Source organism: Chelmon rostratus, chromosome 12, assembly GCF_017976325.1.
Source record: "Chelmon rostratus isolate fCheRos1 chromosome 12, fCheRos1.pri, whole genome shotgun sequence".
NCBI classification, from domain to species: domain Eukaryota; kingdom Metazoa; phylum Chordata; class Actinopteri; order Chaetodontiformes; family Chaetodontidae; genus Chelmon; species Chelmon rostratus.
Genome location: NC_055669.1, coordinates 18,491,780 through 18,509,447, shown reverse-complemented (window position 1 = coordinate 18,509,447; position 17,668 = coordinate 18,491,780). Strand labels below are relative to the sequence as shown.

At 43.6% G+C, this 17,668-nt stretch overlaps 1 protein-coding gene across 1 annotated transcript in view; it reads right to left on the bottom strand.

Moving 5' to 3' along the window:
* The window catches only part of cacnb2b (calcium channel, voltage-dependent, beta 2b), a 37,181-nt gene extending 23,841 nt beyond the window's left edge, over window positions 1–13,340 (bottom strand). Inside the window, exon 1 of the mRNA XM_041948813.1 lies at window positions 13,293–13,340. Within this exon, the coding sequence (XP_041804747.1) occupies window positions 13,293–13,340 (48 nt within the window). The remainder of the gene's footprint in view (window positions 1–13,292) is intronic.
* Between the last annotated feature and the right edge of the window lie 4,328 nt (window positions 13,341–17,668).

Below are 17,668 nucleotides of genomic sequence, written 5' to 3'. Positions count from 1 at the left end.
CGAAGAAAACACAGCAGCAAAGACTAAATTGGAAAAAAATAAATCATTACAGGGGGAAAACCAATGTGTGTTTGAGCTCCTCGTTAGCTCGCTCTCTCTCTTTCTCTGGGTCATGATTGTCTCTGAGTAAGGAGATTAAGATAGCATGCGTCAATCCAGGATTTAGAGAGAGAGACACACACACAAATGCAAACTCCTCACAGACAGCCAACACTGCTGCTTCTACTGCATGTGCTCAAGCTCCCCGACAGTCATCAGATAGAGATACAATAGCTGCATTAATATTATCTATACAACTTAATTTGTGGCTCGCTCGGCTCCTGTCATAGATACATTTCATCTGTAGGACACAGACGGGAAGTCTCTCTGCTCTTCTGCATTGTGCTGCGTTATGATGCAACATGATTACTGTTGGTATAAGGAGGGGTGTGCATGTGTGGGGATTATAGGGGGAAAAAATTGCCAACCGTTCCTGTTCTAATTTCTCACTTACTGCACTGAGGCAATTACTGAACCACCACTATCACTGCCGCTGTCATCTATATCACTCATCTGCAGATGAAACATATTGAGAACATTTTTGTCAGGTTAAAGTCAAAACAGATTTACAGCAGGGAAAAATGAAAACAATTTGGAAACTGTCGTAATCCCAAAGGAAGCAGGTCTACAGAATATTCTTGTGGAAGTTTCCAGCTCTGCCGCCTTATTGCTCCACTTCCTGCCTGGAAGGAGAGCAGGTATCTGGATGTAATGCCCCTGTAACAGCTACTAAGAGGCTTTTCCTATTCTAGGTAACAAGCAGTGGGCCAGCACTAACCAGCACACTGTAATGCCAAGACAGTAGGCCAGCCGGAGACTAGACTTCCTCAAGCTCCACTTTGTGCATTTCATTACATTCATGCCAAAGATCTGATTTTTCTGAAAAATAAATACCCAGAGATCTCTGAAAAACCATCAAGGTTGTGTTACATGTACTGATGTTCTGAAAGTACTACAAGAGTCCTTAAACCTGAATTTGGCCACTTCAGGGCAGCACAAAAAGCTATAAACCCAAAACTGACATAGTACCACATTTGAAGTTGCTTTGGCAAATGTGCTAGCAAACATTTGCTTATTTACACATCCAGCAGATATGGAGTCGTGTTTCTGTCAACTTGATGAACGGAAGTCCAATAATCACTCATTTAAGCTCTGTTTTTGGTCTCCACCAACTCCAGAGGGAACGACCCGTTCTCACTCTCACCTCATCACATTTGGGTGCTTGGTCTGGACCCCTTGCTATCACTTCTTAAGACACCCGCTACACCTTTAACATAATTTCTCAACATGCAGGGTAATCCAGTAGACTTCTATAGACAACTCTGCATTTGTAGGAAGGTGGGGTGGTTGGATAGGTTCAAATACAGGACTTTCACCCAGGAGACCAGGATTTGGGTCCTGTGTGAAACCAAAAATGATGGTTGATTAAGTAAGGTAATTTAACATACGTCTCTTAATGTAAGCAACGTACATTACTAACATGCTTATTTTAAGACAAACCATCATCTTTGATCTCAACCTAACCAAGTAGTTTTGATGACTAATCCGAACCGATGATCCATCATTTCCCAGCATTAACCATGTTTATCATTGTTCTCAGCATCTCGAACCCATGTGACACTAATGTTGTACCCAATGCCTTAAAAAGTGATGCCAGGGGGTCCTGACCAAGCGTACGTATGTGACAAGCTGGCAGTGAGAATGTGCTGGAGGGAATCTGGCTCTTTAGATGCTAAATGCTCCTCAGTGTTCACCAACCAGTCCCTAACGTTTCTGTTTGGTGCTGAGCAGGTAGCATATAGTGGGTTTTTAGGGCCTTTTCACTGAAAGCTGCTGCTTTCTGCGGCGAAGTGAGCGCAGTGACAGTGAACCGAAACAGTTAAGTTGCACAAAGCAATGACCTGAAAATATCATTGTTTCTCTACTTGAGACTGTATTTTCTCTACAAGTAGCCAGAAAGACACAAATCCCTGCTTGTTCTGAACAAGGCAACATAAGAAAAATATGAACAAATTATTTTGTATGAAAACAGAAAGAAAGAAATTAACATCAGTATAGAAAACTTTTTGATTTTGGTTCATGTTGTTCGGCTACCATTTTTGTTTGATTATGAAAAAAGAACTTATGCTAATCTTTTTTTATTGTGCAGCAGACAGAAGATTTTTCTATCCAGATGGTTCGAAGAGGCTTTAAGGACTCTGGAAATACCTCCAGAACAGCAGTAAGTGTTGTTAAACAGGCCCCTGGGTTTTTCATATACTGATGGCCGGATGCTTCGCTCTGTGACGTGAACATAAAGGTAAGTAACATAAAGGGGTAGGGGTCTTCTCTAAGTCTCACCAAGTCTGCACATGTGACTTTGATTTTCAAAAGTAAAATAAAAAATGATGAGAATGACCTAGGTTGTTTAAACACTAACACAATCATGAGCGAAATGTTCTTCTCAGATATAAAAATCTCACACAGAGCTGAACACAGTTTCAGGGGCCTGCATACAATGTCACAGCAAGTTCACATGCAGCAGGTCCAAGAGCAGGGCAAGAAAAGGGCTTTAATCATGCATCTGATCTTCAGTCTTCTGATCCACAGGCCATTGGTTATGCAACTCTCTCTGAAGCCCAGACACATGACATGATACATGCATGTGGATGTGCATCTCTCCCTGCGCATTGTGACTGTTTTACTGAGCCCAGTGATGTGGAAAGGCCTCACACAAGGATTAACGCCCGGTGCAACAGATGGTGCATTCTCCCACCCTCCCTGTTCAGCGCGCGCGTGCATGCACGCGAACGCACGCACGCACGCACACACACACGAAAAACATAATAATATTGCATATTTTACCTTTTTCTTGGGTGGCATGGTTGATCACGCGGTCCACCAGGTGTATTCCGCGGTTGTGAGGACCAGATCAAGTTATCGCTCACCTGGCTCCGGTAAATGAGACGTGGACAGATATGCCATGAGACTGAGTTTACCTCTAGGACAGGTGGATAAATCCGAAGTTAAAGGCAGCAAAAGCGCCGTTTTCGTGCGTAAATACTTCCCAAGACACCGCGACGCGCAGGACACCGCCGGAGACACGGATGAGTGGCGTGAGGGGTTTCACTTAAGTCTGTATTGTGAGTTGAGTGTAGTTACCCTGTCCCGAGTCCTCGGGGTATTAAAGGCTTATTCCTCGGCGCGGCATCTGTTGAGCCGCACACCGCTCAGTCTGACCTCAAGCACCGAACAAACCGAGAAGGTGTCCGACCCGTCCGCGCTGTCCGCGCTAAATAGCGCAAAGTGACGGACGCCTCATTTATGTTGCTGACCAGAGTTGGCTCCGTCCGTTGCGCGTGATGCCTGATTAGTGACTGTGAGCGCGTGTGTGTGTGCGTGCATGTGTGCGCGCGCACCCAAACAACTTCCCGGGGTTTGGCTGCACAAATGGGAGTATTATAATGGCACGGCTCCAAAATAGAAAGATGAAATTAAAAAGCTCGCACGACATAATTCCTTTGTGCGGCCGATTTACAGCGCAGGCCTACGACTACATCCAGAGCTACAACTCGCCTCCCCGAGAGCGAAGTCGGGATCATCCTTCACCATTATTAGTTCAGTGTCATAATTTCACTACTTCAAACCACTTGTCAAGTATCAGGCGCATGCAGAGACTGCCCCCACATTACTGATGTTTGAACTCTTGTATCCTCAGGTTACCCTCATACTGTGTGGAGCTGCCTTCGCCGACGTGTTAATGTCAGAAATGGCTTAAAAGACCTTTAAATCATTGTTTCCCAACCTGGGGGTCGGGACACCTCCAGGAGATGCCGAGGTAAAACTGAGGGCCTCTACAAACCCATCAAATAAAACTATCAGAGGAGGAAAAGTCTCTCTTTAGTTTAGCTGCTCATCACCTGTGATGAGGGGTCACATGTTGACAGGTTACCTGTAAAGGGGCCACAAGGCAAAAGCAGCTGCCTCCACCTAATATGATGGAGGTGAACGGAATTTGTTTGTGTTGCTGGGACAGACTGTCAGCACTTTTCATACGCACTACTTCTTCTTTCAATGAAAACAGTCATCTTGTATCTCAAAACCTGGACAAAATAGTACAAAAATACCTGAGTGCCTGTACCAAACTTCAGCGAATCTTTTAATGATCTTTACTTGCATGTATCTCTACCCTGCAGTAATCTTAATACTTCCTCTCCCTCCGGGCCACTGTTTAGCCTAAAGGTAAGCAACGCTGCATGGTCCATTTGTCAGTGTGGCCCGTAACCCAGGCAGCCAGGCGGGGGACGTCGGCAGATGGGCGATACAGCGAGGTACCAAAATGTCCAGGGAGAGCTTTGTGAGGTGAGGGACACAGATGAGAGTGTTACGTAACTGAAAATGGAAACGAATCATGCGGGGCCGGCGTCAGCTGGGCCAGGCAGTGACAGTGTGGAGCAAGAAGCTGTGACACCGACCTCTGGGTCAGACACACATCTGGACCGAGGATACGCACAGCTGTACACACTCACACAGGCTGCAGATGCACACATACGCGTCCTTATCAATATCTCTACTGCCGGAGTGTCACTGTCAGAGGTCAGACCACTGTGATGAGGCCAGCTGTGGCAGAGAAAGAAAGAAACGCTGTAAATGGAAGGTCCCAACATTTAGCCCATGACCTGGGATTGAACCAGACTTGGGGCTTTAATAAATCTGCTCCATGACACCTCAAATCTCCTCCAGCAGGACTCAGCTCTCCACAAGTGCCAACAAAACGCTCCAGCAGAGTCCCTGCTTACTTTGACTCCCACTAAGCACATCTGTGAAGTTGTTATATAAGGTGGTCAGATCGTTCCTGTGCTGCTGAAATAAAGCCACCCATGGAATACATGAAGAAGCTAAGACATGCTCCACACCCACTGGACTGTTTTCCTGCTCTATACATTAGCAGCATGCATCCTCCAAGTATGTGAGAATTTATTTCTGATGCTAAAAGTTCAAACTCTTTAAATCTTTGTGTACTGTGCACTTGGCAGAGCTGAAAGTTTACATTTGCTGAACGTTGACCAGCGGCTGAAGGCCACTGCTTGTCCTCCAATTAAAGATGGAGGACAAATCAATAAAGAGTATTTCATATCATACTGAGATCAGACTGAAAATGTTTTCTGTGTCAAATATCAGGTTAGGATTCAACTACATGGCTTGTCACAAACATGTTGTTTGAGTCTGTATAGTAGTCAGTTAACTGATGTAAAAAATGGTCAAATACAGTCTTTGCCTGATAATTAGGTAACAGTTTAGATGAGATTAAACATCCTGACCTGGAACAAAGCCTTTATATTAGAAATCTCACTGCCCTATTTGATCCCAATCTCTCCTTTGAAGAACAAATCAACACTATTACAAAGACTGCACATGTCTACTTACAAAACGTTGCCAAGACTCATCCCATTCTTCATATGACTGATGCTGAAACACTTGTTCATCCATTTGTCTGGATTACCTAAATCAGCCATTAGCAAACTACAACTTACAAAAATACTGCTGCTAGAATATCAACCCTCCTATTGTCTTCGGGTCAATTTTAACCCATTTTCAAGTGTTTGCATATCATATAGTAGATGGGAAGACAATACGAGGGTTTTAAGTAGAAAAACTGATCATATTACCCCTGCTCTGATTTCTGACTGTGAGACTTTTAACTCATAGAATATTGCAGGGGCTTGCACCATCCTACTTATAACCTCGAGTCATTCCTCATATACCTGCTAGGGCTGTACGATCTGTAAATGTCAGTCTCCTGATTATTCCAAAAATAAGTAAAACATCAGTGGGCGGTTGGGCCTTCTCTTAGAAAGTCCCTCGTCTTTGGAATCATCTTCTTTCTCATATTTGAGAGGTTAACTCAGTCCATTCATTCTAAAGTAAACTCTAAAACATGTCTTTTGCATTAGCTTCCATGTCTTCCTTAGATACTAAACTACGGCTGTCCAACTTATACTCAGTGCATGTACGCATGGTTATACAGAGGTACTCTATGTTACACCTTTTCATATATATATAAAATTTGATAAAGCTGCTCATTACTGTTTTTTGTGGCAAATATTGCGTTTGTAATTTGTAAAATGCACAAAAATGAGATAAATTACATACAGTTGCTCGGTGCTGTTTTTATTATACTGTATGTTCAGCCCTTTGAGGCATGCTTTGTGATGTTAGGCTTTAATAAATATTAACTTGGCTTGACTGTTGACACTGAATTGTGAATTATAATAGAGAAGACATACAAACCAAATCATGGAGAAAGATAGCTCAGCCCATTTGGATAATTTCAATTTCACTTGTCAAATAATTTGACTCTGTTACAGGCGTGTGGTTTAAAAGACATAAACATCTTAATCACCTAATATGGAAACAGTTGCTGCATAGTTCACAGAGCCTCCATCACACAGCGCTGCAAAGAAGCCGTCAGTCATCTCACTTCCCCCGTGCATCCACAGCACACGTGTTCATGTACACATGTACATAAACAAACATCTGTCCCTAAGCTTCTTACACTCAGAATGTGTGTGTGTGTGTGTGTGTGTGTGCTGTCATGCTGGGGCCACTAGTGCAGAGCAGGGCTGCCGGGGCAGAGATGAATGGCACGCACAATTTCAGGCAAAGCTCCAGACCTCGGCCTTCCACTCTGCCCTCCGTTGTGTCCACACAGCTAGAAACCACACATCTGCCCCGACCTAAAAAAAGACTCCAGAACTCATTATTGCTCGCAACCAAAGCGTATTTTCATTAAACCGCGGTCAAGCAAAGTCAGCACATGTTAGCCCTTCCCACTTCGCACTCATTGATTTGAGCCTAATCATCACCTTTTCTTTTTTGTTAATGTTCTGTTATTTCTCAGCTGGCTGGGCAGGACGGTGTAAAGCAGGCTGCAGAGAAGCACAGAGGCCTTTAGGATAGCTTCGACCTCACAGCTGGTGGACACATGAAGGCAGATGTGCAAAAGAGCAAAGGCAATGGTTTTATCTCCTCTGCTCTCTATCTGGAGTCCTAAATTAAGACCATAAAGCACGCTCCTTCTTTGGTCTAAACATGACACCAAACTGCTGTATGCTGTATGCTGGAATTCCTAAAAATATATATGAAGCATTCCTTTTAAGAAATTACAGCTAAAGATAACAAATTCCCAAGCAGATAAAGCTGACAGAAATGAAAAAGCACTCAAACTGAACTCTTATAATCCACTAACAGCCCTCCCCCCTCCATCCCCTCTCCAATCCTCCCCCCATCAAGCAGCCACCGCAGCAGTACTCACCCAGGAGACATTTTTGTTCTTGGGCACTTTTGACATGGCTTGAGGGCGGCGAGGCCACAGGCCCGACTCCCGAAACACTCAGCGTCCTGACGCACACACACAGATCCCAGCCCACCTTCAGCAGCAGCAGCCTGCTCGGAGGTGGAGACGGGCTTTTCATTTGACGTCCTCCACTGTTTCCCCCTGTGCCAGCAACCCTACCCGATTTACATCTGCCTGGAGCGTCACCCTCCAATCACACCCGGCTAAACATGATCCAAAACTGACTCAAGAAGGAGGAGGAGGAGTGGGAGGAAGAAACAAAGACAGGATAACTCCAAAAGTGCCCAGCAGAAATAGAACATGCAGGAAAGTTCCTTCAGTCCTTCACCTGAATCCTCCTCTTCCTTCTCCTTGTCAGTGGCTGTCTGCCCTCCTCAGATTCATAAAGCTTGTACAGTATGAATATGCGACCAAACATCTGGCTGATGCCCCTCCTCCGTGATGCCGGAGGCTGGGGCCAGCAAACGGCCAATCCTGCCCTCCTAACATCTGGGAGAGGAGAGATTGGGAGGAGATGGATGGAGGGAGAGTAGTGGGAAGGAGGGAAGAGAGGAATATGGTGATGGGAGGAGAGAGAGGTAGGGCAGCAGAGCTGAAGAGATGGAGGGTCACCGAGTATGTAAGGATGGTGGGGGATTGGGCGGGGGTGGAGGAGGCTGGACAGACAACTGGAGAGGGCCAGTCCGTTGAGGGCACACCAGGCCGACACAGATTGGAGGGCAGGTTACTGATCCCGAACATGAGATTTAAAAAAAAGACATGTTACATTGGATTGGTTGTTGTGAAATGCAGAATATTTCACCATGACTTGCCCTTTAATTTCCCACAGAGACAGATAAGCGACAGTGACATTTGTAATTCTGTGTACTGTTTCTGTTCATGTCATCTCGTGTGCATGTGTTTGATTGTAATCGCGCTGCTGAGCTCTGAGCCAGTGATTGGTCAGAGAGAGGACGAGACGGATTGACAGAATAGGAGATTGATGGTATTACAAATGAGTGTCTCTCTCTCTGCCAATCCCAAATCCCAAACTCAGTGTTTTCATGAGCCCCTTGATAACCCCCTGCACATACTGCACTCCCAGCAACTGCAAATTATGCAATACTTGTGTTTTTAAAGGAGCAGCTCAACACTTTGTGAAATTCGCTTTCCTTATGAGAGTGCGATGACGAGATCAATTCTGTTCCACATCTGTTCTTACAGCACAGCTCTGGGGCTAAGAGGTGATTAGCTTAGTTTAGCATAAACGCAAGCAGCTGGCTCGTCTCCCCAGAGATCAGAAAGTGCAGGCTGCACATCCACAAACACAAGCAGAAATCTGAAATCAACAGGTGTTGCTTTTAAAGGGATTTACGTGTTGTAGCCTAACTATTTGTTGATGAACCCAGACTTTGCCGCAGAGACACTGCACAGAAGGAATGAAAGACAGTGTTTGGTTTGTCCACTCTGGGCTACTGTGGAAACATGGCAGTGCAACACGGCACACTCAAGAGGACTCTCTGTAGATATGAAGCGCTCATTCTTAGGTAGGTAACACGAAATTTGTTATTTTCAGGCCATTATATACTAATGAAAACAAAATTATGAATATTTTATTCAATTTCTACCAAAAGGTCCCCCTAAGATTGGACTTTTAACGTGCAGACAAGTGTTAAGGACAGTGATATTAATCTACTCGTGGAAGGAAAGTAAGTGTATTCCCCAAAATGTGTAAAAATATATTCAAACCAACAGACTGTAGTTTACTTTTAAATGATCTAAATGATTAAGAACTGCTACAGCTTCCAGAGATTTTTTTTTTACTTTATACGCAATTAATGTAACCACCCTTTACTTCTAATGCACTGCATTTCTAAGAATAAATAGATTAATAAATAAATAGCTGAGGCAGAGCAGCCCTTAAGAGCTTTTTTGGTTCTACACAAATACTCGTCTGTGATCTACAATTCCATCGCCTGCGGTGAGGTAGGAAATAGCGGCGTGAGTGTGGAAACAAGTCAATACTGAGCTTGCAGCGTGTTTACCAAATCCACAGGATTTTGATTCAGCGTTATAATCAATGTCCACCTCAGCAGTGTATGGATCTGTGGTCCTTATAGATTCACCTCAACAAAAGAGGGCTACAGGAGGAAAGGAATCAACTACCTCTGCAGCATGAAAAATTCAAGGGAACACGAAGCAACCCGCACATGATATAAAACTGGAGGCTGAAATGTGCTACCACGACCAGAGAGGTCCAAAAAAACACTGGAAGTAACAGTCTGAGCAGAGCTAAGTGTGTTTCCTGTAAATTAATCAAAACTCAGGAGGCTATTCTGGTCATGCTATGAGAAGGCGTGTCCTCTCCTCTCCAGATGTATGACATCTGAAAATAGCTGAATAAACATTTCAATGGTCAGACTTTAAAATCTTCTTCAGGTAAAAACAGAAAGTCGCTGTCACTACTGAAAATCAGACAGGTAAAATCCTTCTATCAATGATGTTTTCTGCTTGTTTTGTATTTATAAGCCTCTCCCAACGGTCACATAAAGTGATGCACGAGTGTTGACAAACTTCACGAACCTGTTCATGCTAATGTTCAGCAGGTGAATCCAGGCCAGAAAGTACAGCATGCCTGTAAACAGGAACACAGACACTAACAGGTGGGGCACTTGTTACATGTCATCGTTCCCCTTCCCCTCTCTCTCCTCACATTTCCTGTCTGCCTTTTGACTACAAACACAATCAATCAAAGGCAAAACACCCAAAAAATAAATGGTGAATTTCCCTCCTTCCATCAAGAATACAACATATTTAAAGTGCAACATTTGTCTTTGTCAACATCTTCTGCCAAAAGCTCTTGCAGGATTAACTGTCTCATCTGGCTTCTCTTCATTAAAATGAGACACCAAACAGAAACAATGACAATCTAAGTTTAACACCCATGTTATCCTTAAATTGCAAATATATAAGAAACTGAATGTTTTTTCCTCTGAAACGTCCTTGCTTTGTTTCAAAGGATTTCGCAGATTCAGATAATGTGGATGACGTAGCCCCGCCCTTCACCTGTTGGCCGAGCCGTCCTCACACTCAGCATTATGAAAACGGCAGCAACTAAGCAGAGAACAGTAAGATGTCTTAAGCTCCTTCTTAGAGCCAGGCAAGCACTTAAGGTAATCCGGCTCTGTTCTCTGCCAGCAAAGGCCACACCTGGAGGAACAGTTCTGAAGAATATGGATCTGGAATCATATGTGGTTAGAGCTGTGCTGGAAAAGATGGTTTGGGACAAAATTCACATCAATGAAATCTGTTGAATTGTATCACGTGCCAAATCAGAACTGTATCCCAAACCGGTGTCTCCCAGTCTTTTTGCTTTAAATCAAAAATTTTAAAAATGATTGAAGGCATTTTATCATTTAGTGTAACGACTTGGTAAAGAGCAAAAGCAAGCTACGAGCTAGCGAACAGGGAAGGTGACTTGCAAGTAATAGAAGCAACTTTGTCATATATCTGACAGTACTGTTGATAATTGCAGATACCTCACACCCACCACATAAACCCACTACATTCAGAGTTTGAGCTGCACCCGTCTGACCATCGATACAGGGTCTCGAGGGCCAGCCAGAACATATTCAAGAAGTCTTATGTTACCTAATACAGAATGACTGCATTGGGAAACATTTGTTATCTTATTAGATTGCTCTCAGGTATCATTTATATAACCTATTTGCTTCTACACGCCCATTTGCACCATTGTATGTTGTATATTTTTTATGTTTTGGGTTTTTTTCTTGTTTTATGCATCCACAGTGGCGACAGCTGTGGGAAGAGGGATTTTTGGCCATAACTGAAGAATTCATACACGGATTGTGACAGAATTTCACACAAAGGTCTCACGGGATAAAATGATGAAGTGATGACATTTTCGAAGCGAAAGGTCAAAGATCAGCTTCACTTTGACATCCTAATATTCTGCTAAAACACTTTTCCGGCCGTTGTTCAATGCCATCACTTAGGAGCAGAAGGGGAGATTGTGACCATGTTTCACATTTGGTCAGATGCTGAATTGCTGACACTAATCTTGAGTGTCCACCTTGAAACTGTGGTGATTGTATAGATCTTCTGTGCTGCCGGCTTGAAGATGTGTGCGAAGCATCCACCTTTTACCATTTGTTGCTTCTTTGCAGCAACATCCATATTTGAAGCATTGTTGTCCATCACAAGCTCATTGGGGTTGTTGATATTGAGCTTCAGGTGATTGCTGTTGCATCATGTGATGAAGCTCTATATCAGTCCTCTGTGCTCCTCTGGAAAAATAGTCTCGAAGTCAAGACAACATGTTTCTCACTGGAAATTTTGTCAGTATAGTGATAATTCCACTTTGCCCAAAAATGCACTCAATACCATTTATTAATTCCCTCAAACTTTTCCCTATATATTAAAGTCTGGACAGACATGGAAGTAAACGGCAGCTTGGTTGGTGGAGGCAAACAGCCACAAGGTGGCAATTCTAGTCTAAAGGTGTGTTGTGCTATGTGTAGTGTATGTACGTTTGCTGTACTAGGGAGAAGCCAAAGACAAATTTCCATTTTGGGGGACAGTAAAGTCAATTAATCAATCCATCTCTTTTAAATCTCCTTCACGACTGTGTCGTCGGCAACGCAACACATAATGTGCTGTAGCAAATGGAGTGAAAATAAAGGATGAGTAATGTACTTGCACCACGAGGCAGAAAGGCGTTAAACCATGTATCATAAGCTTTTCAAGCCTGAGTGCATCAAAGCAACACATGTTGCAGATTTTCCGTCTATTTACATGCATTTTCTCAGCTCAGGATTTTTAATTTCACTAAGCTGTTGCAAGCACACACAATCAATGACACCACGCTGAATGTGGGCGCCAGGTCCCACTTCTTGATGCTGCTTTTAGCCGTGTGTGGCTTTTCGATCCTGTAAGTTTCTTTCCTGGCTTGTTGCTGAGGTGGGCACACATTGCATGCAGCAGCACAGATTGTGGTAATCTGCGTGGCTCCGCGCTGACAGCCTATTGAGTGTTGAGGGCTGACAGTAAGCCTATTTCATGTAGGAATGTGGTTACGATAGGGTCCTCTGCAGTCAGCGCCATCACACAATGCACAGCTCTGAGACTCCACAGCCTCAGCTGCAACAGGACTTAACAGAGGTTGGGGCAGACACATGAAGAGAGAAAGCAACAATGACTGTAGGGATGAAGCAGCAAAGAGTAAGAGGAAAGACAAGAAGAAATAGAGAGGAACAGGTGGAGGAGAGGCGTGAGACTGTCCTCCCTGCTCCTCTCTGTCATTGAGAGGACAGTAAAACCTGGCCTGTAATGAGATAACTGCACCTGTCTGTCCTCCCCCGCTCATCTCCTCCTTCAGACAGCTCAGACAGGACAGATGATGTGAGGAGAACAGCTCTTCTAAGCAGCTGTCGTGTATTTAAAACCACCTCATCGCTGGCGTGCAAAAATAAACATTTTGCATAAACTGTTCACTCACTTGGTGGTGAAATCTAACTGTTGTCACACGGTGGAAAACAAACCAGGTGGTGAAACCATCGGATTGGAGGTTATTGGCGTTTAGGTGATGTTTTCACAGTGTCCTGTAGTAGGATCAATACTGCGAGCTCTTTGACAACGCCACTGTCTGTCCTGATAAACTGCAGCCCGGCTGAAAACTCACATAGACCGTCACTGAGTGTAAACCCCTCAGCAGAGAATAACAGGTTGGAAGAGTCACACTCACAGCTGCTAGGAGCTATGAATGTAAATGCATCATCAGCATTATTCGTAAAAGTGACTGCACACACAAAGCATGCAAAAATGTGCCAGGGCACGTGTCTCAAGACAACTCCACTGTTGCTATGGGATCAACAACATGGGGATGGATGCTGCAAGTGATGCTGCGATGGTCACTTACATAGGTGGACTGCACTCTCCGCCAGTGTCCCAGCCCACAGCAATACATCAAGACATCCAGTTGGGGGAAGAGGTGGGGACAGGCCGATGGAGCCTCTGGGGTGGGTCGTCTCAGGCCAGGCTCGCACACGGGATCCTCATCGCACAGGTGATCCACCTGATTGCCAGCTCTTCAGCTGAGTTGGGGATCCCGCAGAAAGAAAAGAAATCTAATCTCTTATGTCCGCAGGTTCTCACAGGAGGGGGGTTCAGTGGCTGGTCTCTCTCATAAGTTAAGTCCTCAGATGAGTCCAAGTGCCAAAAACGCCAAAAATGTCTCACGGTGTCTTCAAAGTCCTGCGCTCCTGAATCCAATGACTGTCCCGGGGCCTAGGCTGAGGAGCACGTGAGGCTCGTATGTCTTCTTGTGTTACTGTGTGTGTGCTCACCTCACCTCAGGACAGGTGGTTCATCCGCCATCCTGTGTTTATTTACCCTCCCGCTACCCCACCTCACCCCTCGCTCTCTGTCCCGACTCACCCCGTCGAAAGAAACCTCCCTTCCAGCCTCCCCCCCGTCTTAAGCCCCCCGAATAGTCTTGCTACAAAAACTAAATGTCATTTTCTTCTCTGTGTGTGTCTCTCAGTGCTCTCAAGTCTGGATGTATCCAATCAGAGCTCTCGCATCACTCCACATCCGTCTTGCCTGTATCCCTGTCTATCCCTCCCTCGTGAGCCCACCCCGGGAGTCCAGATACAGAGATTTTCAGGTTCTGTGCAATTCCTATTTTCTTCCTCCTCAAAAATCCCAGCTCTATAGCTCCTCCTCCAGTATCTCTCCCTCTCCCTCCACCACGCTGCTTCCCTCTCTCAAGGGTCCTCTCTCATCAGGAGCGTTCCTGCTTACCTGAGTCACTCCTTGCACTCCTGTTGTGACCGTATGCACGTGTGTGTGTGTGTGTGTGTGTGTGGAGGCTGCAGCTGAAGCTCACCACTCTCCCTCTCTCTCTGTTGCCATGCTAGAGCAGGTAACATTCGGCTAGCGCAGGAGACACACAGCCTGAATTCAAATGCGCCTCCAGCCTCGCAGATTTACAAAGCCTCCACCCATCCTTAACAGCGCCCCCCCATCCCTCCCCTCCTCTCTATATCTGTCCGCTTTTTTTCTCCCTCTATCTCATCCTCCTCATCTCTGTCCACAATGTCTGCTCCCTCTCCCTCCACTGTTGCTTCCTTTCATGTCATCTCCCCTCTGTGCTGTCGCGCTCTTTCTTGCTTTTTCGTGTTACCTTGAGAGTGGGAGGCACTGGGGATAATTCTGCTTCTGCTCAACGCTGCAAAAAAAAAAAAAAAATCTGTCTTTTCAAGCCATTTCTGTCAGTAATTTAGTCCATGAACCTTTTGACACAAGTCAATGCAGACAGAATATTCCTGCCTGTTTCCAAAAGAAATCAGCTTGTTTGTAAAAGTACAGATGAGTGTTTGTCATATCTTTAAAGCTAAATTCAACCTTTTTAGGCAAAGGAGACGAAGAGTCAGCAGCCACTCTAGCGGCTCTTTGAGGCTGTTCTTATACGCAATGATGAAAAAAATTGCGAATATCACTATGCTATCATGCTCACAATGACATTGGTAACATAACAAGCAATTAATGCTTTAAATACTTTTCAAATATAGCAAAGTTTATCGTCAGAAACCAAAGTATTCGACAATAAAATGTTTCTCCTAGATGAAAAGTTAAAGTGTCAAAAGGTTATTATAAGTTGTCCAGGGAGGACAACTGGTATCTTGACCATATTTCATCGCACTCTGGCCAATCGTTGTTGAGACAGTTCACCTGCTGGTGGTTTTAAGGGAAAAGTCAGAGGGAAATTAAAGTCTCTGGGACTCATCCTCTGGGGAATGTTTGTGCCACAATTTGAGCAAATTCGTCTGATAGATGAAAGTATATTCTACAGAGTAAGTGAAAAGTTTGACTTGCTGCTGGGGCTAGATTACAAGTCAGGGGATCCCCAAAATCCGTACGATGCATCCTCTGGGCACCTTTGATTAAAGAATCAACAAGTTTTGACGATGTTCATCTGTACGGAATATCACCTCAGTCCAACAGTTGTTGAGATGTTTCATTAAAAGCCAAATCAGCGTCACAGGACGTCAAGTTCATTAAGATTCATCCTATTAAGACCATGAAATTTCACAAAATTTCCCAGCAGTCCATTCAGTGTTTTTCTATTAGCTATTGCCATCCCAAGAGCCACAGAGATAGTACAAAAAAAAAATCTAAATAAAAAGGATTTAGCATTTTTCATTAATGTACAGAGATAAAGATTTGCAGAATTGAAAAATTTAAAGTTATGTAACCAAAAATGTTACAGGGTATATTCTGAAAATCCTGGCTACGGCCCTGCTGTGTTGCAGAGATAAAGAAAAAGGCAGGTTGCTATACTTGAAATTACTAGAAATAAGTTGATTTGCATCAGAAATGTTGAAGTAATCCAACGAATGACAGATTTATTTCACCCGATTTAGGAAAATGAAACTTAAAGGAGTCAATTTCATGAAAAAATGAGTGAGTGAATGTGAGTTAATGCAAAGCTTGTCTAAGCATGCATGAAAAGTTCATTTGATGACAAAAAGAGAGAGAAAGCAGTGAAAGCTTCTGCCTCAGAGAAGTCTTTCAAGCTGAACGTGGATCTTACAGGCTCAGATAAAGAGGAAGAGATGCAGGCTGTTGCTTTTTCCTTTGATCATTCGGTGTGTTTATCCACGGGAACAACAAAAAGTGCTCTGCAGTCTGCCAACACGACATATTGTAAAATGGCCACAATAACTCAAGCTGCACTAATGCTTCCTTGCAGATTATAGCATGAATCATTAAGGAGGAGGATGATCGTGGCTATGGGGAAATTAAGGGAAGTTAATTTTAGTTTTCACACCAGTAAATGAAAGCAGGCCAGCTCTGGTCCCTCCCCGTGAGTTACACCGATTGTCTGCTGTCTTGTCGCCGGCCGTGTGTATCATTAATAATGCCCGAGCTGATAGACATTTCTGTTTCAGATTCACCCTGTTCATCACCACAGATGCAGCAGGATATTTGATCCTATTTTTCAGATTTCCTCATTTTTTCCTTGTTTTTTTTCCTTTTTGAGAGACAGGAGCCACCGATTTGGCAATTCCCTGAAACAGTTTGTCACGCAGCCCTGGCTCATCCATCAGACGGACAAAGACCAAGTGCTCCATGGGGTGTAATTCTGTCAGACTTGTGCGGGTGGAGGACTACCGATTATACACCAGCGTCTCTCTGTGGTGCCACTGTGGCATCCTGTATCGATACACACACACACACACACACACACACACACACACACAGAGAGACGCCAAGGTTACAAAACAAAGAGTTATATGGCCATGAAAAAACATAAACCACCATGGTGCCTGCACCACAGGCAAAAGACGAGGGTGAGATGCTAATTTGCAGCAGCCAAGGAGAAAGCGGGGAATTAGAAGCTGCAAGACACGAAGAAAATCTATTTATCTGCTGGTTCTGCGATAGAAAACGACAACTGGAATCATGAGAGAGAAACAGGTAACACATACAGTGGCGGAAGAAGTATTCAGACCCTTTGCTTCAGGCAAAGCAGCAGCAGCGCACTGTAAAAATACTCCTCTGCAGTAAAAGTCCTGCATTCAATACTTAAATCCAAGTATTTAAATATTAGCAGCAAAATTTATTTAAAGCATCAAAAGTAGAAGTATTCATAGTGCAGTATTCTCAGTATTTCATTGTTATATCTGATGTTTTTGGATGAATATTGCTGCTGTATTAATGCGCATGTTGCATTTTATCTTGTTAGATGCTGAATATTGATAATTTTAGCTGCTGATTTAATGATTTAATCTACACTAATGAATCCTATAAGAATCCTATAATCCTATAAGATCATATGTTTTTGTTGTATTTAGTTTATTTACTTTTAGAAGCTGGAGGTCCTCATTTTCAGGGTATGGATGTGGATGCTGCACCAACTAGAGGGTTTTTGTCTCATGCAAAAATCTGCAGCAGCTGATGAAACAATGTGCATTTATGGGCTCTTATTTTAGAACTTTTTTTACTTATTCTAATGTGGCCCTTTTTAATCCTGCTTTTTCTTATTAAATTTCTTTAAAGTATGACACCTAAACCTCAATGAAGCGAAATTAAATGGCACTTCAGTCAGATGGCATTATATAAAATATAAATATGTTTCAATTTATTTCATATGTTAAAGGAAATAAAGCAGTTTTTGACAGTTAATTGTGTGTTTGAAGTAAATATATTATATTATAAGAGACATTGTTTATGTACATAGCATTTATCAGTATTGCTGTTGTTGTTGTTGTTGATTGTTATTTGACCAAT